Here is a 27882-nt window from a genome sequence, read left to right as displayed (position 1 = left end):
TGTGCTCACCTTAGCCTTAACCTTGGTGCTAGTTTCCGACACAGAAAAGACCTGCTCCTAAGCATCTTGTGCTACCTGTGGGAGAACTGAGGTCTAAGAAGATCAGTGATGCCGTGGGGAGGGGAGCATGCAGCTCAGTTTGTAGAGCGCTTGCCTAGTGTGCATAAAGCTCTGGGTTCAATCCCTAGTGCTCCACAAGTAGTGTGGCAACCTGCGCCTGTGATTCTAGCACTCGGCAGGTGGAGGCAGGAAGAATTCAAGGCCAGCCTCAGCTAGATAGCCAGTTCGAGGCAAGGCTGTGCTACATGAGACTCTGTCTAAAAAAAAAAAATACCCTGCACTGGAAGACATCATTTCTAACCTAGGATACTTGTCATGGTATAACTGCATGTATATTATAAGATCCTTTGTATTCTCCATAAAGGGAATATACATACAATGCTTGTAATATGTATATGGCCATGTACATACGCACACCCCATCACACATATTTTAGTTTCATTTATAAAGTGTTGATAAAAAGAAAAATACCCTGACATAAAGCAACTTAAGGGAGAAAGGGTTCACTTTAGCTCACAATTCCAGATCACATTCTATCACTTTGGGAATGACAGCAGCAAGTCACCTATCCCGAGACAGCTTGTCACGTGAGAGCCACAGTCAAGGGCAGAGATGAAATGAACTCCTGCTCACTTGTGGTTGGTTGTGCTCAGCTTGACTTTTCTATTTACACTGCTCAGGATCTCTTCCTAGGGAATGGTGTCACCCACATCAATTAACTTCAGTCAGCCCATCCCCCAACAGACACATGTAGATCCAATGTAGATCATCCCTCGTGGAGACTCTTCTCAAGTGATGCAAGGCTGTGTCAAATGGACAATTAAAGCTAACCATCACCGTGGGTTATTGAAAATTGATTGACCTCATCAGTATGTAGTAAACTTGGACTCCAAGCATTTAAGTCATATAGCATAAAAACGGGGCCTGGTTAAACACACTTTGGGGCTGGTTTATATTACCTTTGGTTGCCTAGATTTCAGGCTTCTCATTTCCCCCAAAGATTTCAGGACTATGCGTTTCTATCGACACATTTTTTCAAAACAGAATTTGTACACGTGAAATTCTTATGACCAATGATCAACAAGTGGTGATGGGTGGTGTCATGTTGTCTAAATAGGATGCTTCAAGGGAGTTTGAAATATAATGAGCTTCTGTTTACAGCATACAATCTAACACCCTCATCGACACATCCAAACGAGTGCTACCATGGTGATTGTTAATCCCATCAAGTTGGCAGTAAAGATTAAGCCACCACAACCTGTTGTCTGTTTCTGTAGTATAAAGAGAAGTAAAAGGAAACTCTTGAAGACTGCTTGTACACAAGGATGTCACAATGCTTTCCAGGGAGGGAGAGTAAAGACTGATGCTGAAGACCTAACTTCTGGTTTTCAAGTGAGTTTTGATTGGGTGTGAGAGCTCCCTATGCATGAGAAAAGCTCCGTATGCCCAGGTAGTGCTGTGTCTTGGAGCCTGTCAATAGACTGGTCAGTCCTCATTGCTGTTTGCATCTGCTAAGGACAGATGTAAAGCATTGGCTGGCCTGTCTATATCTTTTGCAAACAAAAAGAAAAAGTGTGTGTGCGTGTGTGTGTGTGTGTGTGTGTGTGTGAGAGAGAGAGAGAGAGAGAGAGAGAGAGAGAGAGAGAGGTGACAGAGTCAGAGATACAGAGAGAGAAACACACACACACACACACACACACACACAATATTATAGCTTTCTTGGAGAGCCCTTTTGTGAGTTGCTGGAGTATCTATGTGTGCCTGCACATGCGTGATATTTTGAGATCTTCTCCAATAAACTTTAATGGTCCTTTTAAGAAGTAGTACCCATATTCAGCCTAGTTTCTATTATTGGGGAGTCTGAGGCAATTCTTAAGCACTAAACTGTCCTTTGATCTGTAGAAACAGTGGTTTCCATGGAGCTGTGCTGGCTCATGACCAAACTGGAGTTCAGCATTCCAGTGAGCTGGGTTCTGTGTTCCTAACCAGGCCTGCCTGAAGTATTTGCATAAAGACTTTAAAACCATGACGTTTGGATGGGAGTGCTGAAAATAAGTTGATTATTTGAGGGTGAAAGTACGGCAAAGCATTCAAAATTTGTTTCATTTATCTAAATGTTAGCTTATTTCTAGAAAAAAAGTATTTTAATCTTTTGATGACACAGAATACGCATTTTGCCAATATTCCAATTTTGTACAAAGTAATGCAAAACAGACTTTGTCTTGTTTGACCTTAAATGTAAATAAAATGAAAGTCAAATTATTGTGACCAATATATTCCCTACATCTGGCAATACTCTTTTCTCAAAGCAATTGTTAATCCCAACTTATTTTTAGACATTTTAAGCTGAGCCTTCTTCTCTGGGCTTCTCTCTCACCCAGTTCTGCAGAACAGCCTGCCCAAGATGGCTGCCAGCTCCAGCCCCAATGGCTGTGATTAAACTCACATGCTTGCACAGCCAGGCTATGGACTCAGGAAGGACAGACAGAGGTTCCTAATGACAGCTTACCCTCTGACACAGGGTAAAGAGAGTCTCCACGAGAGAGAGAGAGAGAGAGAGAGAGAGAGAGAGAGAGAGAGAGAGAGAGAGAGAGGTTGTCAATAAGCAGGCAATGTTTGTATTGTACAGTTTAAACAGGGGCCAGGAGAAAAGATGATTTTTGCCTGAGTGGACTGAAGCTGAAGGCTTTGGTGATGACCTTTGATGTCTACAAAAGTCATTCTGTGATGGTTAGATGCATGGCTCCCCTTTAACTACATTTACAGGAATCCAGAGGCCTTGGGCTATGGGGACCGTTAAGCCCTTAACTAACGTATAAAAACAAAAAACCATGAAATACTCTCCAGGATCAAATTTGTTGTTGTCTTGAGACAAGGTCTTGTTATATATCCCAGGCTATCCTTGAACCTCTGACAATCCTCCTACCTCAGCCTTGAGTGTAGGGCTCATTCATGAATCACCATGTCTGGCTTCAAGCTAAACATTTATTGGTTTCTACCACCTTCCTTGATATCAAGGTCCGTTACTTACTTAGTCTTCTTAGCAACAATCTCATGAAGTCCAGAGACTCTCAGCGTGTAGTCAACCTCTTACCCTTTGCCTGTCATGTGGATATGGCTCTAACCCAGGTTGTGATCCTAAGATTTGCTTCTGGTTTCCTCTCAAACCATTCCTGGAATAACCGAAGGGTTTTGCATTCAAAGAAAACATTGACATTATTTTTTACCCCTGATCCCTTAATGAGATATTTATTTTTGTTCATATGTCTCATAGATTTTGATAGAAGAAACATACTGGTTTTTCACTTGTATTTTTGCATGTATTTATGTATCCAAAATAAATAAGCAATGAGGAAAAGAAACCTGGTTTCAAAAGTCAGCAGTACTATGGGGGAAGGCTCTAATGAAAAAATTGACTTAAGTAGATTCTATTTTCATAGATTCTCATGTTTCTTCTACTGACTTCATATGGAATGTGATCCCTTAAATCATGCTCTTAAGATGTCTAGAATAAATGCTGGATTTGTAATAAAGAATAAAACCTAAAAGCAGCTGGGTGAATAATCCAGAAAGGGCAACCATGAAACACCAAGCAGAACTACCCCCAGCCATTATTAAAAGTGTGAGCACCTTTTGTACACAGTGCTGTGGTGGAATTTTCCTGTCCCAACCATCTGCTGACTTGGAGACTTAATATAAATTGTAAATGCTCAGCCAATAGCTCAGGCTTGTTACTAGCTAACTCTTACATTTAAATTAACCCATATTTCTTATCTATGATTTGCCACATGGCTTATGGCTTGTTACCTCATTTTCTATATGTTCTGCTTCGTTGGCAGCTGGCTGGCGTCCTCTCCCACTCTGCCCTTCCTCATCCTATCATTCTCAATTTGGCTTTCCCACCTAACTTTATCCTATTCAGCTATTGGGCAGTCAGCTTGTTCATTAAACCAATCATAGCAACATATATTCACACAGTGTACAGAAGGACTATTTCACAGCACAGTGCTGCTGACATCAGACCTGTGAATGGTGCCCCTTGGAGTTGTATCACCATGTTAGCCCTAGAACGAAGGGGGTTAAAATACACTTCTGCATTAAAAGTTGAGTGAAAATTTGGGGTTCCCTATTCATCCTAGTAATGGTGGGGAAACCCTGGATCACACAAGTGTACAGAGATCATGACCCTCTTTTAGTTGTGGGTATGAAATAGTGCTCTGTTTGGCTGGGGAAATGGCACAATGAAAACAGCTCCCCTGGCTGTTCCTTTTTCCTCCATCTAAAGAATACCCCTCTGTAGAGGAAAGGGCAGAGAACCTGTGAAGGAGGAATCACAGCCATGAATTGTAGATGAATGGTCAAGTTGGGAGTCAGACAAAGCCTTCATGTGTTCAGTCAGTCTTCCACACAGGAGCATGGATGAGGACTCCATCAGCCGGGTCCTGTGGTAGGTGCTAAGAACAACTGAGCCACATAAAAATGTAACCTACAGGGGGCTTAGAGCCTAGTAGATCTAGAAGATGGTAGCTTTAAAGCCATAATAAGTGTGCGATTAACTGCAGTGAGTGTTCTGAAGAACACAGGGGTAGTCTTAAGAGATTTGGGTTGGCAAGAGGTTAGAAATGGCATGTGGGACATCAGTGAAAGAATGAAGGAATGGAGGAGTAAAAACCAGGGAGGCCAGAGAGCCTGGTGGTTGGGTTGGGGAGAGAGAAGGAATCTCCATTGATTGGCCTTGTGGACCATGCTAAGGTGTTCCACTTGTACCAGAAAGGCAGCGAGACTATACTTATAGGCTTCAAGTAGGAGAGAAATGAGTCCAGGTCAGCTTTTTGTACATTCCTGGTAGCTATTGGGTGGTTATATACTGTTTCTTTATAGATGTTTAATTTCATTGCTACACAGGTGGTTTTTACTATAATGTGAAAGGAAGATGGCGTTATTCACAGTGGAGAGGAAGGATGTGCATGTGGGGCAAGGGGCATGAGGAGGCCCGAGGTTGACATCAGGAGGCCTTTCTTCAATCTCTTCTCTACCTTATTTTCTTAGAAAAGGTCTCTACTCAATCTGAAGATCAGCAATTTTGGCTAAACTGGCTGACCAGCCAGCCCTGAGATCCCCCTGTCTCCACCCCTTGGTGGGGGGGGGATACATGTGGTCACCTCCATGCTCAGTTTATACCCAGTGTTCCGAGGACCTGAACTCACATCCTCATGCCGTGTAGCAAGCATTTTACCCACTGAGCCATCTCCCTGGCCCAAGGAGTCCCCATTTTCCAAGTGAGGCTCAGAAAGAAGAGCTCTGTGTATGAGCAGAAGGAGACAGCACTAACTAGAATAAGGAGCCTCTTTGCAGATGTCCCTTCCAGCATTCCTACAGTGCAGTCTCCCAATGTGTCTGCTTCTGAGCAACTCGAATGGAGTATTTCAGCACTTTCTGCTGTATATCAACTCTCTCTGCTTATTTTCTCCCCTCAAATTACATATTCTGGCAAGATTTGCACTTGTAAAGCATTTAATTATTGTGTTTGGCAGTCTTGGCTGGTTGCATTATGTAAACAAATGCCAACTTCAAACACCGAGGCTGATTTTTTTTTTCATAGTCTGCCAGAAAGCAAGAGTATTTGATGTGCAGTTTGGGTGCTCCATTTCTGATTACATAATGTAGGTGTGGGAACAGGAATCTGGCTCGTCTCTAAGGTCCTAATGCCATAGGAAATTAGCCTTTAGCATCCTCAGCAGAAGTGCAAATCATCACACACACACACACACACACACACACACACACACACACACACACTCCAAAGACACTCTCAATGTATGTTCCACTTAATTGAAAGCCCTTTGTATCTTCAAACATATGTATAAGCACTGCATTATTTTCAGATCTTCTGAGTGGTTTGTGAACTCTGCAAAGTGTAGCGAACTCACTGCCATCTCAGGGAAAGGTCCAGATAGACACAGTTCATTGCCTTATACCTATCTGTAGGCAATGATTGCTATCTAACGTGTAAATGTGACCAAAAGCACATCTCAGTTCAGTGGACTCTAGGATAGTCTACAGTCCTGCACAGAATTCTGTTATTGGGGCAGGGGGAGCTGGAACAATGAATCAGTAGGTAAAGTACTTGTCACATGATGTCTTGAGTTCAAACTCTGAAAGCCATGTAAAAAGCCAAGGGTGAGGCATATCTTTAATCCCAATAGTGGACAACTGAAGACAGCAGCATCCCTGAGGCTCGCTGGCCAGGCAGTCTGGCACAGTCAGCAAGCTACAAGCTCTGTGTCTCAAGAAATGAGGGGGACATGGAAAATGACAGAAGAAGACACCTGACATCAGTCACTGGCCTCCACACATGCACATGCACTTGCACACGTGTGCATTCTCACATGTACACATACACAGAAAGAACTATTGTCTTCTCAACTCCATTGTTAAAAAAAAGTATCCATCCTCCTTCCTCCCTACTCTCTAGAGTATTGGGAAGTGATTTATGAAAGAATAGAAGCCTATGTATGGTATTTCACCCTTTCAGCTCCTCCAGCTGTCTTGCTGGAGTCCAGTGTCAGACTCCTGATTCATGGAGCTGACCCTGAGACTGAGCAAATGTCTGAATCATCAGAGGAAGGTTAAATTATAGTTCAGATACCATGCCTACTTATGGAAGTGAGAACTTGTATAACCCAGTTTAGAGACAGAGAAAAATTAACAAGGGTTGAAAGAGGTTTTATGGTAACCCTAATGCTTACCAGAAAGTTTAGATAGGCAGATCTTCTCATCTCTTGAGGTATCTGGATAATTGCTGTTTTATTCTAATAGTGATGACAGAGTGAATGAGCTCAGAGCCCAACCTCGCTACCTTCTGAATTTCTCAGAACCAGCCTGCTCCAGAGAAGGGGATGTGGATCCAGGCCCTTATATAAGAACGGCATACCTGCCAGGATGGAGCATCACTGGCCAGCCAGGTTCCGATGTTTGCTGTCTGTGACTGTAGACTGGTAGACTGTAGACTGTATAAGCCTAACCTGACTGTTTCTCCTCCTCCTGCTGTTGCCTGGTAGCAACAACTTCTTGGTGAGGTTCTCCAGTCCACCTTACCTACTTGGTCCCCCACTCCTGGTACTATTTACTAATCCACAGTGGGCAAAGCTGTAAGATGCATAAACCCACCTAAGGAGACACAGGCATGAGCAGCAGAGCCAGGACAGGAGGATGTGACACACAGCACATGTGTGACCAGCACCACCCCGGGCTGTGTGCAGCATCAGCTGTGTGGTGTGGGTGGGTTTGTCGGGAGGCCCTCGCCTTCAGTCTCACCTTTCAGCCCCTTCATAGGATACTTTTACGTTGATCTCGGCTCTAAAATAAAGCTTCATTTTCCTAGTGAAAAGTTAAGCACTAAGAATTACTTAAATCAAATAGGTTACTAACACCAGGTATAATATAAAAGAAAAGCTGTCCAAGATTGAGACTGCATGCCACAGACTGGAGGCCTGTGTGTGCTCTCCACAACACCTGGTGCATGCCCCCGTGTAAAAGGTTGGGATTCTAAAATCTGAATTGTGATATCTGCGCCGTTTCTTTTCTACTCAAGTTGGGACAAAATTGTTTAGCATGTTTAGCACCTCGACGGGCCACCAGAATGATGTCTTCTTTTGTTATTTTGTTAATAGCAATAGCTACAGTCAGGAAAATGTCTATATTGCCCTCCTTCTGGTTGCAAAAGCTAGAGCAGGTTTGGGGACTGAATGTATTTGAGAGGAATAGAAATAGAAAAAGGAAGAGGAGGAGGGGCCTGGACCACTGGAGGTCACAGCAAAGTCCTTATAGAAAGAATTCACTCCTGTCTGGGATTGTCCAACTTTTGTTCTCTAGAAAATTCCTAGCCAACTGTTCATTAATTAAAATGTCCAGTAGCAAATATTTTAAATGGGAGTAAAGGGGGACACCCCATAAGAGCCTTCAACTTAGTCTCATGTCCTTAAATAATGCCTGAAATAATGTTGGTATGAGCACTCCCTGCTGCATTAAGACAAAATGTAGCCCCCCACCAAAAAAAAAAAAAAAAGGTAAATGGGGTTTTCACTCTTTGCAGACAAGTGTTTTTAAACCACTCCCAATGGAACCTGAATTCTCCAGGATCTGAATAAGCTTTAGTAATTCCATAAAGCAAGCAAAAAGAGATCAGCTAGCTCTGTATGCCTTAAATACTCCCCCCACATATAAACAGGAGTTGCTTCCAAACAGACCCGTGTTAACTTCAGATGCCCTGGCAAACAGAGCTTTTTATATTAGGTCCCATCTGAATTACCCATCTTGACCCAGTCTAATTGATGTAAGTGGTAGGAATTAATTTTGTGCAAGCAAGGAGAAAGGCTAACCCCAGTCAATCAGCGCCTTGTAATTAATCCACATACTCTTAAAAGGGAGAGGGAGAAAAGTTGGCACATTCTCCGGCTTACAGTTCTCTACCCATCTTACTCAGAGTTCCTGGTTTTTATGGAGTTCAAATTTCAGGGTAGAATTACAATTAACAAAGGTTTTGCCAGAGCAGATGGCTCTTTCCAGCTGCCAAATATTGAGATCTTGTTTGAAATCTGTTCTGACCATGAGAGCCAAAGGAGTATTTGAATCAAAGGTAAACATTTTCAGATGCCTTTGAAATGCGGCTGAGCAAGTGGGTTTTACCATTTGGGGACATCACTGTTGTCTTGGAAATCCTAAATCACTGAACACCACTGAATCAATAATAAATCTTAACTCACCACCTTTCATTATTGAGAAAATAAATAATAAACCTCTGGGGGGGGGAAGGACAAAAATATTAAGAGATAATCTCCTACAGAATCAATGTGAAACAAATTCTTACTAAATTTTATGTATAAGTGAAGGTGACATGGCATTACATAATCTTTTCCTTTGATGTAGCAGTGAAAATAATTTTGTGATGTTTTAGGGGTGGGCTGGGAGATAGCTCCATTCATGGCCTTTATTTCTAAATTTCTTTTAAATGATTTGTATTTATTGTTATGTGTGTTTGGGGGAGTCTGGGCCTGCATGTAAGTATGTGTACCACGTGTATGCATGTGTGTGTACCACATGCATGTATGTGTGTGTACCATGTGCATGCAGGTACCCACAGAGGTCAGTAGTGGGCATTAGATTCACTGGAACTGCAGTTACAGATGGGGCGAATCATCTAATACAGATGCTAATAATCAAAACTTGTTCTTCTTTGAGAGCATCAAATATCCTTATCCACTAAACAATCTCTTCATACCCTTTATATCCCCAGTAGGATGAAAATTAAACAGTTCTTTTCTGTTCTTACCTATGTTTTGGTCTTATAATGAATATTAAGCCAGAGTTAGGTTTTCCAAGCCTTATAGCCATGTCCATCAGTATAGAATTTCTAGGGGCAGAGAAGATGTAACTCAAAGTTAGAGATAAGTGTAGACATCTCCCGTCTCACCCCAGGTCTCCCTTTGAAGAATCCATACAATAAGGAAACATCATGAAGGAAATCACTTTTTCCCATGGGAATGATTTGATAATTATGGGCTTCCTTTACCAGAACTTAGTATCTATAAACAATAGCATGTTTTTTTTTAATTATAACACCGATGATAGAAATATCTTATTCACTAGTTATACTGAAATCTCCAGACCATCATAGTTATTCATTCATTCAGTTCAATTCATTCATTCATCTATTCAACAAGTTTTCATTGAATAGGTACTAAGTTCCAGGTACCAGTCCACACTCTGGGAAATACAAGTACTCCCACTGTGTTAGTGTAGGCTAGCCTAGTTGGGGAGATGGCTGGAAACCAAATAATTATTGCACGTTATAAATGCCAGGAAGAAGAAAATGCAGGTATTGTTCTGAGGAGGTGACGTCGGAGCCCAATTCTGACAGATTAGCAGTAGGCGAAGTGGGTACCTAAGGGGATATGGAGTGATCAAGAGCCCTAGAGAATCCTAGAGAGGAGTAATGGGTCTGGAAGGTATTTAGATCAAAGCTGGGAAGGCGAGCGAGGAGGAATGGGTTGAGACACATTGAAGGCTTTGATCATTGAAGGCATGGAAGAGTGTCCAGGGTTGGGTAACAGCAGATTTGCCATTTGGAAGATCATGGTGCAATAGTCTGTCCCATCTGGGAGACAGGTTACTAGAACATTCTTCTAGTACATATATGAGATAGCCTGAGAGAGAGTAAGTGATGGCTATGAAGAGAGAATTAAGAAACGAAAGCTTGGAGCGGAGGTGGTAATGATTTGACTGTCTGGAGCGAAGGAGAAAAAGTAAGATGGCTGGCGCTCCTGGCAGGCAGAGACCCAGTGGCAGTGCCATTCTCTGGCTGGGGCCTTGGGCTGTGAGGATGACTGTGTTCCACTCTGAGCATATTGCATTTCCGTTGCCTGTGAAATCTCAAAGCTGGGATATGGAGCAGTCACTTGGATATCCCTGCCTCATGCTCAGACACTTAAGCCGACGCTATCTGAGTCAGGAGTTCCGGCTGATGCTGCAAGAGAGATTGAAAAAGAACACGTCGGCGGCGGGGGAAGGAGGAGAGCCAGGTTATAGGGAAATGCTCTGAGAAGAAAGCAGTGTCCAAAGGTGTCAGACACTGCCAAGAAGTTCTATGAGAAAGAAACTAATAAATACCAACTGGATTAGGCAGGGACATCCACAGAGAGCTGTTGTGGTGGGAAAGCCAGACTGGACGGAACTGGAAAGAGAAGCGCTAACAGCTGGGAGAGAATGCACCGAGCCAAGGGGAGGCAGGGTTAGCTGGAAACGGTTTGGTTTGATGGGCAATTTATCCCACCATTCAGGCATTAGGAGAGGAGACACTGTAAGAGCAGATTGGTTTAGGTGAGCAGAAACTGTTTTTCTCCTGCATGTGACCATTCAACACTTGAGGACCAGACTGTGTGTTGGGCCTGTAGGAGACAGGGTAATGCTCAAGTAGACTTTGCATAGCATCTAATTCAAGAACGGTTCGGTCCAAGCTGTGTAACTGAAATTTTTCCTGTGTCCTGTCTGGTCCGTGGTCAGGACAAATCTCTCTCACCCACCAGTCCCACAGCCGCTCGGACCCAAGTAAACGCACAGAGGCTTATATTATTTTTAAACTATGGCCATGGCAGGCTTCCTGCTAGCTAGCTCTTATATCTTAAATTAACCCATTTCTATTAATGGGTGTCATTTGTAGCTGAAGTTTTCTCAGGTCCTGCCCATTCCCACAGACCCTGCAACCACTTATAAAATAATCACTCAGAAGCTTATATTAATTAAAACTGCTCAGTCATTAGCTCAGGCCTACCACTGACTAGCTCTTACATTTAAACTCAGCCCATTTCTGATCATCTATATGTTGCCACGTATTCTGTGGCTTTACCTGTGTGCCATTATATGCTGTTCCCTAGACGGCGGGCTGGCGTCTGCTCTCTGCCTTCTTCCTGTCTCTCTAGTTAGAATGTCCCGCCTAACCTTATTCTGCCTCACCATTGGCCAAACAGCTTTATTTATCAACCAATCAGAGCAACACATGTTCATAACATACAGAAGCACATCCTCATCAAAGCTGTGCTTCACACTTAGCAACAAGACGTGATTAAACTTCATCCTTTTCATTTCCCCATTTTAAAAAAAATGCTGAGAACTCTCCACAGACCACTAGCTGCTGATCTTGTTGAGAAAACAGGATTATTCCCTCAACCCTGAAGCAGTTAGAGATACACAGCTATCACCACTACGTGCAATCCTTCGCTCAAAACCCACTATCAAGTCCAGAGCAGAACTTCACCGAGAGAACTCAGCAAGCCAGGTAGATGAGTGGTCCCACCATGTGGGGAAACCCCATCTTGTAGGTGTATAGCATGAATCTAAATGTTGTGCCTCCTCAGTTTCTCCCTGGCCTTGAATGCAGAATGGACTCCAGAACTACCCAGGTATAGTGTGATAAGTCAGGCATTAATCATTGAAAACTGTGAGTTCACTGCAGTGTGGACAGAGCTTGCTGCCTTGCCACACTGCCCACCCCTGTCTGCAAAGCCTATCGGCATCAAGACTCCCTTTCTTACAGTTCATGCTTTGCTCTAGTACACCTGCTCCCCAAATCTCAACCAGTGTAGACTGGGGGGGCCACCCAAAACAGCCCGGTAAAGCCACCTATATATCACAGTGTTAGGCCATAATGCCCTTGTGAAACCAGCAGCCATGTGCTTATAGGGCAAGGACTGAGCCCTACTTGGGAGAACCTTGCATGCCATGCAGGATGCTTGAGAAAGAGCCACTCATTCATGTCAATGTCATCATAAGCTGAATCCTCTATCAATGTAAACACTGCACCAGAGCTGCTCACGGTCACAGTAGAAGCCAACTGCTAGAGTGTAAAAGCCCACTGTAACCCACAGCCATTCAGTAGAGATTACCAAGGTAAAAAACAAATAGCCCATGTTTACTAAGCATCAGTCAGAAGCATTCATCTTCAAGAGTTATTTTGTTCCTCAAACACCACGTCCAGAAGCCAATTTCTCAGATGCCTCCTGTCAAAGCATCAAAAACCTTTTGGTCTGTTCAGGTTTTGACCCAATTTGAGAGCTGGAAACACAGAAGTAAGACAGGCAGAAATTAAACCTTCACCTTTATCATTCACTTTGGAGGTCATGTCTTATGATACGTATCAACATACTTTTCAACCCGTGGCCTGAGCTGGGGTGAGCCCCTCCACACAGAAGCAGAACATTGGGAATTAAAGGCAGCTCTCTGGAAATTAGTGCCCCCTTTTACACAACCTGTCCAACTCTTGATTATGGCCTCCAAGAGAAGTATGTGGGAGAGGAGGGTTAAATAGAGACCAGGAAGGGCTGGAGAGATGGCTCAATGATTAAGAACACTAGCTGCTCTTCCGGAGGACCCGAGTTCTATTCCCAGCACCCGCATGGCGGCTCACAATCATTTATAACTCCAGTTCCAGGGCCTCTTCTGGCCTCCTCGGGTACCAGATAGGAAAGTGGTACACAGACAGACATGCAGATGAAACACCCATAACCCATAAATAATGCAATAATTTAAAAAAAATAGGAACCAGGAACTCATACAGTACCAGTTCAAGGGAAATAAAATAAAATATCAGTATGGGTTCAGTCTCTGTGAGCTCCTATGAGCCCAGATTAGTTATTTCTGTGGGTTTTCCTGTGATGTCCTTAACTCCTCTGGCTCCTACCATCCTTCCTTCCCTCTTCTGCAGGATCCCTGAGCTCTGCCTAAGGTTTGGCTGTGGGTCTCTGCATCTGTTTCCATCAGTTCCTGGATGAAGCCCCTCTGATGACAACTGGGCCAGGCACCAATCTATGAGTATACCAGAGTATCATTAGGAATCATTTCATTGACTTTTTTTTTTCTTTCCGCAGTCATGATTGGTTCTATCCTCGGTCTCTGGGCTATCCAACTTCTGGGTCCTGGCCCTCTACACAGTGTCAGAAGTGGGCTGTTTGCATGGGACTTCTCTAGGCCCTCTGCATATATATTACAGTTGTGTAGCTCAGTCTTCTTGTAGGACTCCTAACAGTGGGAGCAGGAGCTGTCTCTGACTCTTTTGCCTGTTTTTAGGACCCTATGCCACACACTAGGTTGCCTTGTGCAGCCTTAATACAAACCGAGGTACCATGTCTTACTGCAAGTTGGTATGCCAGGTTTGGTTGATATCCATGGGAGGCCTGCCCTTTTCTGGAGAGAATCGGAAGAGGAGTGGTGGAGGGGCAGAGGGAATGTAGGGGAGGAGACTGGGAGGAGAGGAGGGATGGGAAACTGCAATTGGGGTATAAAAAATTTAATTAATTAAATCAGTACTAGGCTGGAGAGATGAGTGCTCTTCCAGAGGACCCGGGTTCAATTCTCAGAACCCACAAGGTGGCTCACACCTCTCTGTAGTTCCAGTGCAGGGGATCTGACGACCTCTTCTGGTCTCTACAGGCACTGCACACATGTGGTGCACAGACATACATGCAGGCAAAACACCCATTCACATCGAAAAAAAAATCATTTTTAAAAACCAGTATTGAGGGAGAAATATAACCCCCAAACCACGTTATCCTCACTCCAGCAACCTCTCCTGGAAATAATAGGAGGTCAAATATTTGCTAGAGATGGTAGGCCTATTTAATTCCAACAGCTTAGTGCACATTTTCACAATGACAGTCACATCATCCAGGCTGGGCAGGCCTCTCTTCAGCATTTGCCTGGTGCCCAGAGTCACATTTTCCAACGATTTCCTAACAATTTCCAAGAGGCACATTGTCCCCATAGGACGTTACAAGCAAATGCCTGTGAACTAGTGTGTGAAGAATATTGAATTTCCAGCAGCCTTCAGAGTGATGATTGTTTTCTAGATCTCCTGTCTAGAGAAACGTATTACACACACACACACACACACACACGCACGCACACGCACGCACACGCACACACACACATGTGTGTGCGCCTTTTTGCAAGGGGTGGCAGCAGCGTTCATAAAAAAAAAAGACAGATCTTGGAAGAGAATGATCTCATGTCCTTGCCCTATATCTTGGCGGAAGAACACAGCTCTCCTGCAGTGTGACCTGTTTAAGGAAGTGCATTTGTATGGACCGGGAAGGGTGGAGCTGACCTCACAGGCAGGACATTACTCTACTTCCTCTTCCTGTCCCTGTTTCTCACAGGACTCATGGTCATTGCTCAGCTTCCTGCAGGGGAAAAATGTGGATACTGAGGGTCCATCTGCTGCTGCCAGCAAGTGGAGGGCAGCATAGTGCTAAGTGCCGCTGTTAAATCTGAGAGCGTTTACCCACGGGACCCTTTTCAGTAGTGTTGAGAGTAGCACTCTGGGTGGGGTTGGAAGAAGCAGGACACTGTTGACAAGTTGTATTCTGGGCCAAAACATCACAGGTAAGCGAACCATGGCAATTATGAGTGGATGTGGATTGGAGCAAAGACAAATGATGCTAACAGATAGCTCCTGCTACGAGGGTGGTCCCTGAGGTGGAAATAAGCAAGGTTCACAGAGAGATAAAAGGATGGGGGTAGAGACAAGAACTTGTTGCACTTTGGGCCATGGAATGGAGATTCTTCACACAACCATGCACTGGCTGTGTACACTATGCTGAACAAAACAATGTTAAGGCTTTGGGCCCCGTCTTCTTCTTGAAGAAATTATGGACCTCCTAGCACCATGTCAAACCGTGACCAGAAGGAGCCCTTTCAGGGAAAGTCCTGAGAACTCAGTGAAGTGTTTCTGATGCCCAGTGAGGCTGGGGAAGAGCCGGGGTTGATTGAGACAGATTTAACAGCTAATGGTGAGCACAGCTTAGCATGGGACGTTTTGTGATTGGATGCCTCGTGAAGATGGGAGCACAGGGAAGATGGGGAGGTTGGGTAGGGGTTACAGAATTGTACTTGCCACATCCTCTGGCCTCTTTTGCCTCCTTCCTCACAGACTTCCCAGTCCCATCTGGTGGCTGTCTCCTGTGGCTCTACAGGGGTATGAATGTCTGAATTGGGGCAGTATGCTGTGCTTTCACAATGGCCTTGGCCATAGGCCCTATGCATCCTATGCCCTTTTGGGATGGGCTCTCAGTGACAGAAAGCAGTCACAATTAGAGAAGAGCTTCATGGGATGGCGTTGGTAGTACCTTGTGGGGTTAATACCTAATGCTTTGCTTTTGGTAATACTGTTGGTTTTTTCTACTTCACCCTAAAGAGGACAAAGGTGACTTCTGCATGTGTGGACAGAGTCTTTTCTACAATGCTAACAGTTCCTTTCTCAACCTATTGCGTCCTTTAAAGTTGGATTCAGGGGTGCAAAGAGACATGTCTCCAGGTAATTCACAGCCATGTTTCTGCCTCCTTACCCTGTCCCCTGATGAGACACTGGACCATGCCTCAGGGCCTCTGCTGATACCCACCCTGGCTCTAATGCCATCCTTCTCCAGAGGCCACCCCCACTTATGCAGGGAGTAGCCCCATCAGAAGGCAGGTTCAGCCTGTCTTTGTGAGTCTGGGTGTGGTAGGAAACTGAGATCCTTGGAGGCCTCTTTGCCTGTTTCCCTGTAAATTATATAGCATAGTCTCATAAGTAGCTCTCTCTCTCTCTCTCTCTCTCTCTCTCTCTCTCTCTCTCTCTCTCTCAACCTACCACAGCTCAGCTCATCCCTCTGTGGCCAGAGCTGCTCATGAACAAAGGAAAAGGTAAACACCATTTCATACAAGAATGGAGATGTCCCCCCACTGAAGGAGGACAGAATGGAGATGTCCCCCCACCACAAGAAGACCAGGACCTGAGCCTCCTATTATATATTCCTTTCTACCCCTGTGTGAGACCTGATCTACCCCTGAGGTGTGGTGTGAATAGACTCCAAAGCGTCTGGGTTTCATGCTATTGAAATTTTAAGTGTCTAAATCCCCACCCTCCACTTCTACTGTCCTTCTACACAAATGATGCCAGCATTTTCTTAAATGTTGGGGGGATCACACAGAAATGGTACTGTGCAAGAATTAACATGTGTTAATGATTATGTTTAAAAAAAATAGGGCAATATTGGTTGAGGGCCAAAATAGCAGGGAATTTTCAACCAAATAAATATTTGCATATGTAAACTGTACGTCCTTAAAACACTGGTATGTGGTTGTGGAAACTACAAAAAAAAAAAAAAAACCTGTGATCAAGTTCAAGGGATTTGTGTAATTTACCTATCTTCTGAAGAAGCAATCTTAAGCTTATTTAAATTAACCAAGGTGTATCTTAGGAAAAGAGAAAATGTGAAACTATATGCATGGATCATTCTATTAATGATAAAAGTCATAATGACATTAAATATCAATACCTCTTGTGCTGCCTACATTTAATCCAGTCTTGGCCTTTTCCACCTAGGCTGAATAAATATAGGTTCCAAAGGTAATCAAGGGATTCCAGAGCTTTCTAGAAAGACTTCTCTGGTCCCCTCCTTCCCAGCTTTCATGCTGTTTTCATACTCACCTGTGTGTACCTAGTATGTTGACCAGTAGGGGGCACCCGTGAGCAGCGTGCAGTATTAGGGTGACCTCAGTTCTCCCGACTGAGGCCAGCCAGTCCAGCTTGCTCATAAAGGGAGATCATTGGACCATGACAGACAGCTCATTTTTGAAAACGCTTTGAGAATATATACATGGCTGTGAACTACTAAACCTCTTAGCCTCTCCATCCCCAAGAGCCCGTATCATATAAGGCTTAAAGTAAACACTCAGGTTATAAACCAGTTCTGTTGTGGAAGCCCCGTCCCCAGAGAAAGGGTTAACTGTAAGTGATTCCGTGTGGTAGAGAGAGATAGGCTGAGGCAAACTGGTAAAAACTCCGACTCACCTCTCACACAACCATTCTTCAATGTTGGAATTTGCTTTTAGGGGAAAAAAAAAATCAAAAGTAACCCCATATTATACGTAGATTGGCACTTGTGTGAACTGGCTGGTCTCATCCCTTGCTTGCCTCTGTTCCTAACTCTCATTTTTAATTTTTGCTGTAGTCTGGTTTTTTTTTTTTTTCTTATCTCGTCTCCCATACTTTCCCCCCGAGCCTCCTGAGGGAGGACTCATCACACACAAGCAAGAGGAGGATGTGGGTGGAGGACGGAGGTGGGAGGAACTGCCCAGGCCTGTCTCCCTTGGGTGGAGCATCTTCCAGGAGGAGGAGGAGGAGGAGGACGGACGTGATCCTTCTGCCGGTGGCAGCCTACCAGGCCGTCCTGAACCCCAGCAAGGCCACAGGAGATGCTGTCTACCACCATGGTGGGCACACTGGTCAGAGACTGGAGGAATCGGAGCTCCCCTCGAAGAGCCGAGTCAAAACTCCCCACCCCACAGAGGCAAGGTGGAATTCGGATTCCGGGTATGTTGTCACTACTTTGATGTGGCTGGATAACTTTTTAAAAAGGACTCAGGGAGAGATGGGCACAAGCTTGCTTACTAACAGGCGGCAGATCTGCCGTCTGTTTTTATCTCAGCTTTTATAAGTTCTGGCTAACTGGCTTGTGGGGCGATGTATTTCTTTTCCTCATCAAAGACTGAGGAACCTTCAGAAGACACAAAGGGAAAGCTATTTATTCCTGCACCCCTTTCCTTCAAAAGCTTCTCTTTGAAAGTGGAACCTTGTTCAGAGGTTTGAGCGCCAACAGAGAGAAAGGGTACGGTGCTCGTTTCCGGCTGCTGTTAGCCTAGATTCTATTACTTCGTTGCTTCTGATATGGGAAATTGGCAAAGTACTTATTAACTTCTGGTTTCCCCACTAATTATTTTTATTTTCCATTTCATTACTATTGTTCTGAGACAGTATGGAACAGATGACGGAGATGCAGGCCTCATGTTAACCTGGTTCAAAAGGTTCTCGTGTTCCTTTCTGAAGTGAATTTTCACTGGAAAAAAAATGCTTTTTGAAATACCTGACCTCATTCTCCTCTGTCTAGACCTTGAACTTCTAAAGATGCTTACTTAGAACGCTTTGGTCTTGCTGGCTGACCTATGGAGAGACTAGCCTCAGAGCCAGCTGCAGAAGCGAGTTGACCCCCAGCAGTAACAAGCTCCCAGGAGCTTTCAGAACTGGCCGGCTGCCCCTCCACCGGCTTCTCTCTGACCCCGCATCCCAGAACTTCCTAAGCAGTAAATGGAACCGCTCTTCCATGCCGGCGCATGTTGAAAGCGAGGGATTTCCAGTTGTTTTTTCCTAGGTACCGCATGCTCTTGATCTACATAGTTCACCTTCTTGTTTTGTTTGGACACAGGGTCCCCTGGGTTTGCTAGCTAGCCCAGGCTTGCCTCAAATTCAAGATCCTTTTGCCTCAACCCCTTCTGCCCCTCATTACCAGTGTGGGCCATCAGGTCCTTATTAACTACCAGTTTCAAGAGGTATAAAAACTAGATGTTGTCATTTGTATAGTTGTGGCTTTGACCCACGTATTTCAGGCTAACAGCTGTATGCAGGAAGACCCAAACCAGGACTAGGGATGTAGCTCAGCTGACAGAGTGCTTGCCTGGCACGTCAGAAGCCACCCCTGCCCCGTATAAATCAGGCACAGTGGTGCATGCCTGTAATCCTTGTGCTCGGAAAGTAGGACAGAAGTTCCTCTTCCGGTAGTTGGATGCCAGCTTGGACTACATGAGACTCTGTCTCAAAAGAAATTTAAAAAAAAAAAAAATTTTAAGGAGAATTGAATTAAGAAAGTATTTTTAAATTGTTCTAAGTCTATTTATTATAGGGAGGAAAGTAATTCGTTGTTTTAGCCAGGTATCCAAAAGATGGAAGGAGCTAGAAGGCCGGTCCATTAGGGGTGTGAGTCACGGTGTTTCAAAAGCTCGGCACCTGCCCTTGCTGCCTTGTCCCACGGCTCAGGAAGCAGAGCTCAGGGGAGGAGCCCTAGAAGCTATGGCCTCTTTAGTGGCAAAGTGGGGCCGGATGCTGGGTTCCCACACTCCGGGGCCAAGGTTTTCTCTCTTGTCCTGAACTCTTCCGACAAGACTGGTAACATTCTGTAACAATATTCAGAGCCTTGTGAAGCTGCACAGTAACTGCTAACATGTCAGAGATGGGGGATTTTAAAGGAAAAGGCAAAGACACTGAATTTTTTAAATATATAATTGCACACGTTTATGGGTACGGTGTGATGTGTTAACACACGTGGGCAGTACGTAATGGTCAGATCCGGCTGGCACAGCCATCACCTGTAACATTTGTCATTTCTTTGTGCTGGGAGCATTCGCAATCCTCGCCGCTGGCTATTATGAAATCTACACTTGCATGTTGTCAATCACAGTTGCCATACTGAACACGAACATTCAAACTTTCTCCTCCCACCCAGCTGTGCTCTATACCTGTTAGAGGTCTGGAGTGGTCTTATTGAGGCATAGCTCACAAGCCACACTACTTACCCATTTGGAGTCACTGGCTTCTGGTATATGACACTGTTCTTTTTTTAAAAAAAAAAGTTGTTATAGAACCTGCAGAGAATATAGAAATTGCCATCTTAACTGTTTTTTAAGTGTGTGTACTGTTCAGGTCATCAGCATTCATCATGCCCACGCTAGGGTGTGACCATCACTGTGAGTTCCCAGACTGTGCCATTGTCTGTAACATGGCTCTTGGGCCATGGAGCAGCCCTGCCTAGTCTCAGCTCACAATGCCCTGGGTAACCTCACATCTGCTTCCTGTCTCTGAGTTCACCTGCTCTAAGGATTTCATACAAGGACAATTATCCTCTCTGCGCCCCTTTCTGGCCTGTCACTTGGTTTAATGTTTCCAAGTCATCCACATATAACAGAGATCCATTCATCTTCATAGTTAACAAGTCAGACTCCTGTAATTCTCCTCTGTTTTATTCTCTCCCTTTTAAGCATTCTCTAACGCCCAGGCTGATCCTAACCTCCTTTGGGTTGTTTTTTGATCCGCTGGATAATTCTTATATTTAAAGTGTAAATATAAGAGGCTCTTTATTTTCAGTTAGTTCCGTAAAGACAACGGCCATAGATAAATCATTTTTAGTATGTGTGTATGGAGGGGTGGTATGCACAGATGTGTGTGTGGGCACTCTTGCCTATGCAAGCTCATGTGGAGGCCAGAGGTCAGTGGTGAATGTCTTTCTTCATCCCTCTTGGCCTTGTTTTATGTGGACAGGGTCTCTCACTGAACCTGGAGCTAAGCTGGCTGGACAGCAAGCCCCCAGGGATCTGCTTATCTCTACTGCCACCCCTAGTGCTGTGGCCACACTGAGCTTTTATGTGGATTCTAGGAATTGAAACTGGTTCCTCATGTTTACAGCAAACACTTTACCTTTGAGCCATCTCTCCAGGGTATAAATCATTTCCTAGAATCTTTTCATCTCTAATGCCTGGTCCAGAATAGCCAACATATTCCCTTGAGATAGAGTGAATGTTTTTGTTTTTATTTACTTATTTTTTGTTAGTTTGTTTTGAGACAAGTTTCCACGATGTAGCTCTGGCTGTCCTGCAACTCTATGTAGACCAGGCTGGCCTCCAACTGACAGAGATCCACCTGTTGGGATTAAAGGCGTGCAGCTCTATGCCTGGCTAGACTGAATGACTTTTAAAGTCTCTCTTAGGTTTATCTAATGTGATTTTAGAAAAAAAAAGTGAATATGGTCTTCATGCTTTAGTTCTGTTTCCTAGAACAGTGATATTTTCTTTTGACGTAAACATGTCCAGTGACAGTTGCTTCACACTCTGCAGACCCACTAAACATAAGAAAGTCCCAAGTTGCACATCGTCAGCACTCACTGCACCACATCAGAAGTCGCCCCAGCACCTCAGGACGACGGCTCAGGGCTTCCTGCTTCTGCAGATGGCCTTAGTTGGGTTCCTTACATGCAAGCTGGGCAGCTCACAACTGTTTGTAACTCCAGGACCAGGGGTATCTGATGCCTCTGTCCTCTGTGGGCATCTACACTCACATGCACATGTACATGTACAAAATTCACACACAAACACACACACACACACACACACACACACACACACACACACACACACACACACACAATTAAATGTAAAACAAATCTGCTTCCTGTCTCTGAGTTCACCTGCTCTAAGGATTTCATACAGGGACAATTAACCTCTCTGTGTCCAAAAACACATCTGTCAAGGTCTGGCTTATTCCTTTAGGAGCTACTGGTGCTGGTCAGGGAAGATGATGGGGCAGGGGTAGCCTCCCAGCTGCTAAGCTGTGCTGCTTTTGATTTGCAGCAAGCTCTGTAGAGTCAAGCCTGCTCCTGGCCCTGTCCACTGAAGGTTTCTTTTCCCCCAGTTCTGGGCTCAGGAACAGTCCAACTGAAGCAGAATTTCTTTATACTCCTGGAATAAGGAGACTCAGAGCAATATTTCAGAAATTCTGTTCTGTTCTCAAGGTGGCCTCTTCCAGGCCCCCTGCCTCCAATGAACACCCAAGTGGGCTGTGGGTTCTGTTGCTCCGTTTTAACTCAGTCTATGAAACTTGCAATATTTAGACTCCTGGAAGTGCCCCCTGCTTTATCTAGCTGATAAGCCCAGTCAAACCTCTGTGGCTTGATAGTATCTAAATCCACCATGGCCAGTGTCCTACCAGAGTGGGCACGCAGCAGGCATTTGAGAACAGCAACATCAGGAACATGAAATGGGAGGGTTTGTAAATCCAGGAACCTGGATTGCGTCGATGACCCATGTAATCGTCTTGATGCTTTCTAAGTCACACCAAGCACTTAAGTTATTATGGCTTTTCACATTTCAAAGGCTTATAGACTACCATCGGCCCAAATATAAAATAATCATTTCTGTGCTTACACCCTGCAGTCGGAAAAAAGCCCTTCCTTCCTCATGTTTCAGTGACAGCCTGTAATCATGCTGGGGCAATTTTTGAGATTTTTTTTTTCCTCCTCTAAACCACTGTTTGCTCTTCTGGCAGCTGGGAGGACAGCTCCTCTGTTTGGATGGAATGGTTATCCTTTCCCAAGCCCAGCCACCCACCTAGGGAGGAGGAGTGGTTTTAAACCTCAGCTAACAATTATGCTGGGAGGAAAGGCAGCTGATAAAAATCAGTTGATCCCAGATGTTTATTGAGGACCTGGGAGAAGTCCTCGTTAAAGGAGTATGGCTGAGCCCTGGTGCATTCCGCCAAACAGCGTGGCCTCCTTCAGTTCCAGGTAGGCTTGGGAGAGCCAGGACCTGGGGATGGGCTCCTGTGTATCCAGCTCCAGCTCATTTCCTTCTTCAGGCTCAGGAGCAGGTGGAGGTAGACATCTGCAATCAGACTAGAGTTTTAAAGTTTTTAATAGATGTCTAAACTGCAGGCATGGGGGAAAGAAAGACAGAAAATTGTGTAATTACAAGCTGATATTTGGTTTGTTTATAGGCTAGAAGAATTTTTATCTTTGAAAGCTAAAAAAATTAAATTAAATTAGCCCAATTTTATAATTAATGGTAATGACTGAATGTCAGAATAATGCTTCTGAATAATTTACCATATCTATTACTATTTTCTGTTGGAATTTAATAGACTTATACCTTGGCCTATACTTATTTTAATTAGTTTAAGCCTAACTATATAATTCTTTTCCCGTATTTCTCATAATTAACTATGTAATTACCATTTGGTAAGAGCCCCTTAGTTTAATTGGAGTAACCATGGGACTCAGATTCAATAAATATTCACTGAGCAACTGCTGAGTGTAGAACTAATGGGCTTGAAAAAAAGGATCCCTAAGGTTTACTTTACTACTAACTTCATAGTGTTTGGGATCTAGAGAAAACAAACATAAAGACATATATACAAATATATACATATATTTAATACTGATAGAATTAATTGATGCTAAATGGATATCCAAAATAAGAAACTGTATAGACTTTCCCAAGCAAGTAAAATTTGAACTTGGCCTTCCTAATAATTGAGAATACTCTCAACTCTGAGATTGGAACCAACAGAAATTACATGTTTGCTCTTGTCATGCTTCCGTAATTTCTGAACTCATAAAGGTTCTAAATCTTACTGAAGATTTTATATTAACTTGCCTTTTCTAGTAAGACAGTGATAGGTCTAGCCCATCAGCACATTCAAAGACTCCAGCTAACTGGGTGCTTCCCGTGTTTGCTGAGTGTGTTGGTGATTTCCACATTTGCGGGGCATCAGGAAGGGCATCTTCGAGATGGGCAGTGTCATGAGCACAGGTGGGGAGGTGTGAGGGTCAAAGGGCATTGGTGGGGCATGTTGAGCTATAGTTCCAGGTCTGAACCCAGAAGGTCTGAGCTTCAACGCAAGAGCCTGGACTTGATCCCTAGACCTCATGAACTCCATCAAACCTTCCCAGCAAAGTAATTCACATCTAGAGTATGAGCAAGCAGCTGTGTCGGGTGGCAGCTTCAGGGAGCAAGAGACTGGATTTGGCAAGTTTCTGGGAGGAAGTCAAAACTGATGGAAGTGGGGGTGGAGAGAAAGGGTGGGTGGAAGAGGCATAAACAAGCATGGACTCTCCTTGGTGGCATAAGGAAACGTGTTATGGCTATCGTTTATTGTCTGTGGAATTTGGACTTATGGAGGAAACTGAATAACAAATGGAGACCTTAATGCTTTGAAAGGAGATTTTTTTTTTTTTTTTTTTTTTTGGTTTTTCGAGACAGGGTTTCTCTGTGTAGCTTTGCGCCTTTCCTGGAACTCACTTGGTAGTCCAGGCTGGCCTCGAACTCACAGAGATCCGCCTGGCTCTGCCTCCCGAGTGCTGGGATTAAAGGCGTGCGCCACCACCGCCCGGCCTTGAAAGGAGATTTTTATTACATTTCTCAAGAAGATGAGCCATACCAAACCATGCCATGCCATGCTATACCACACCACACCACACCACACCATACCATATGATATCATACCATAAAGAGTCACATTTAGGTCCCAACATCATTAAGGAGGCTAGAAGGACCTCAGAAAAATTTCTGCTCAGCCAGAGCCTTCATTTATTGTGGCTTCTGGGAGAAAGGCATGGTAGGACAAGTGCATAGCTTAGGACCACTATGGGTTTGGTCTGGTGGGATTTCGGTTTGTTGCTTGCCTGATACCTGGCTCTGGGTTGGATTAGGGAGAAGGAAATGTTGGCTGGGAGTATAAGAGCATGTTTCAGGACTTGGGTTGTGGGTGTCAAGGGAGAAGGAAACTGTTTAGTTGTTAGTTTGGCTCGTTGACTATAAATACTAACTAGGTAAATACTGAACCTAAAAAGCACAAGCCGAAGCAGAGAGCTGTGTCCTGGGAGCGGGCTGAGGACTTTACACACATCACAGTAACCCTTTCAGCACGCTGACCAGTACTAAAATCCCCTTTTGCACTCAGTCACTTCAATGGGCTGCCCAAGGTCACATGAGTAATAGTGATGCTTGGAGTAAGATTCCACCTTTTGGAACCGTTCATGACAAGTCCCTGAACTAATCAGAGTGCTTAATACACATGGCCTTCTCTGCTTGGCTAGTCCTCCTCAATCTAGATTCACTATGAGTCCAATCGTGTTCCAAATGGGCTGTTGGAAACCTGTAGAAGCCTTCCCAGGGCTCGGAGGGTTAAGGAGCGGTGGCAGATGCATGGGGTCTGCTCTTGCCCTCTAAGTCCTCAAGGTTTTTGCCAGAAGGGCATAAAATCTAAGTAGATACTTTGGCCTGTGTTCAGCATGTTTTAAAAACCAGAACAATGAAATATGTGGCTTAGCCCCTCCCCCTCTCAACTTTGGGCTCCCCCCTCTTGATTGTTACAGCTCTGCGACTTGGATGCTCTCTCATGTCAGCGAACCCAAGCCCAAATCACCCAGGCCTCTGAGTTCCCTGGAGGAGACTCTGAAGTCTCGCATCTGTAACCACCATCTCCTTGGTCATTCCCCAGCACAATTCTTTAGCTTGTGCCAAATGCCACCCTGTGTGTTCCACCGCCTCAGCCTGGCTTTGGTCTCTGCAAGTGGCCGCCTTTTGGCTCTGCGTATACTCACTGGCCACTTCCTCTGAGAGCCCACTCTGCGTGCACCTTTGGTACGTGTGTTACCATTCGCATAGCTGTGCCTATAGAGCACCTATGTCCATAGAGCTATGGCGGCCACGAGTGGCCCAGCTCAGGCTTTCAGGGCCCTTGTGACTAGTCTGAGAGGCAGCTAAAAGGGGCAAACAGCCCTTCAAGAGCATAGATGCTGTGGTACTTGAGAGTTTAGAAGTCACCTTGGCCAGCTAGTACATACAGGCCCTATGGATGGTTACTATCTCGCTCTTCCCCCACAGCCCCCCGCCTCCCCCCCCCCATCTTTCTTTATGTTCCTCTATGTCAGCCTAGGATTTGGGATCTTTTTCTAGATTGAGAACATTACTTTGGAGGAGCCTCTGCTAACCGTATGCAGCAAAAATTCCTGTTTTATTTATACCATTTGAGAAGTTTGGTGGGGACAGTACCTCTCCTCGAATGCAGGGCTCTACTATAGTTCTCTGCAGAGAACTCTGGGGCTCAAGAGTTGACCTGTCAGAGTTCAAATACCAATGTCACCACTTACTTGTTGTATAACTATAAAACAGACGTCCGAAGTAGTGCACGCCTTTAATCGCAGGACTCGGGAGGTAGAGGCAGGCAGATCTCTGTGAGTTCAAGGTTAGCCTAGTCTACGTAGCTAGTTCTAGAGCAATTAGGACAACATACTGAGAGATCTTGTCTCAAAAAAAAAAGTTACTTCCTGTTCTGTGTCTCATCTCTCTCAAATACAAAATAGGGATGATAATAGCACCTGCCTTTGGAGATTACTGTGAGAATTAAAGTGTGTCCTTGTTAAAGGGGAAGCTTGGAATGTCAAGACTATATAGCAAGTATTCGATCGGTTTTGGTCCTAGCGAGCAGCTATTATGATCCAGCTGTCTCTGTCCTTTGGGTGGTTTCCTGGGTAATTCCTAGCAACTGGAGCCACCTTGCTCTTGTCAATTACTATTTATTTATCATTTTCTCCAGTTCTGGGGATCAATCCTGAGCCTCCCCCATGCTAGGCAGGAACTCTACCACTGAACTGCGCCCGAAGCCTGTAAGTCATTTTGCTTATATACTGATGAATTTCTATAAACGCAGTTTAAAATCCTCGCCATAAGCAACTCCCCTGGAATACTAAGGCCAGGGGTATTTTATTATCCTGCACTGAGATTTTTACAGCCAACAATGCCTTTTCAGCGATCAGGAAGATGCACAGGCCTGTAGCTCTCCACTGTGGAGTTCCTGTTGTGTTTTTTGTTTCCATGTGGACCCTGGTGGTGGTGGTGGTGGTGGTGGTGGTGGTGGTGGTGGTGGTGGTGGTGGTGGTTTTAAGTTTATCAGCCTTCTGCTCCACAGTGACATTCAGCAACTAGTTTCTGTTCCAAACAGCAGTATCTGTCTCATTAAAAAACCAGCCCTGATTTCCATTTTCTTTACAAAATGATTACTCAATGTTCTATGCTTCTGGGACTGAAAGTTAGCTTTTCACAAACCTAATTTTCCATATTTGATCATTCTGAAAAGCTTCAATTTCAAATACCAAACTGCCATCAGTAGGTTCTAATTTCAGATAAGGATGTAGGATGCATTGGAAATGTATTGGAGATGGATCTCAGTCCTTCAGACTGGGAGCCTGCAAAGCTAAAAGTTAAAAAGTTTTCTCTTCCACGTAGAGAAAGTGTTGGTCCACTTTCCCTGATACTTTCAAATATAGGATGGGAGGTAGAACACTCACATGGAGGAAGCAGATTTGGACGATGTGCTGTCTCCTCTGCTTATGAAACGTGTAACCTTGGACTTGTTACACAGAGTGCTGAGCCATGAATTGCTCATCTTCACAATGAAGACTTTCTTCTGAGAATGGAATGAGCCCCTGTATATCAGCTGCTTATGTCCATGCCCACACAACCACGGTTCCCAAATGTTCATTAGTATCATTTTTTGCAGAGATCTGACTCTAAAGTTTCTATCGTGGATGAAAGAGCTAGTCATTGCAATTTTATTACAATAAGACATGCCCACCTCGAATGGAGGTTTTGTGCATAAATCTCTGGAAAGCAACTAAGTATGTTTCTTTAAATCATCCACTAAGAAAGAATCCGGGAACCATAAACATAACTCAAATGTGGAATTGTGGCCTTAAAATGTGCATTTATCATTATCCTTAACTGTGCTCAGAGCACATCAGCATGGGGCCATTTCTGTGTTAGTTCTGCTTTGAGTAAAAAACAAAACAAACAAAAAAAAAAAAAAACAAACCTGTCAACCTAAAATGGTATCCCGTGTCCCGGCTGTAT

General features: G+C 44.3%; 1 protein-coding gene across 6 annotated transcripts in view; it reads left to right on the top strand.

The window, feature by feature from the left end:
* The window catches only part of Plekhg1 (pleckstrin homology and RhoGEF domain containing G1), a 209754-nt gene that overhangs the window by 72460 nt on the left and 109412 nt on the right, over window positions 1-27882 (top strand). Inside the window, exon 1 of one of the 6 annotated variants that reach the window (XM_052750967.1) lies at window positions 17838-17965. The exons of the other annotated variants lie outside the window; for them this stretch is intronic. Within the exon in view, the coding sequence (XP_052606927.1) occupies window positions 17848-17965 (118 nt within the window). The 5' untranslated portion in view covers window positions 17838-17847. Of the gene's footprint in view, window positions 1-17837; window positions 17966-27882 lie in introns of those variants that run through there. 6 annotated transcript variants of the gene reach the window in all.

The sequence above is a fragment of the Peromyscus californicus genome, unplaced genomic scaffold, assembly GCF_007827085.1.
Source record: "Peromyscus californicus insignis strain IS unplaced genomic scaffold, ASM782708v3 Scaffold_22__1_contigs__length_63687245, whole genome shotgun sequence".
Lineage (NCBI taxonomy): Eukaryota > Metazoa > Chordata > Mammalia > Rodentia > Cricetidae > Peromyscus > Peromyscus californicus.
The sequence above is the reverse complement of the archived record's forward strand: the minus strand, read 5'-3'. Positions and strand labels throughout refer to the sequence as shown.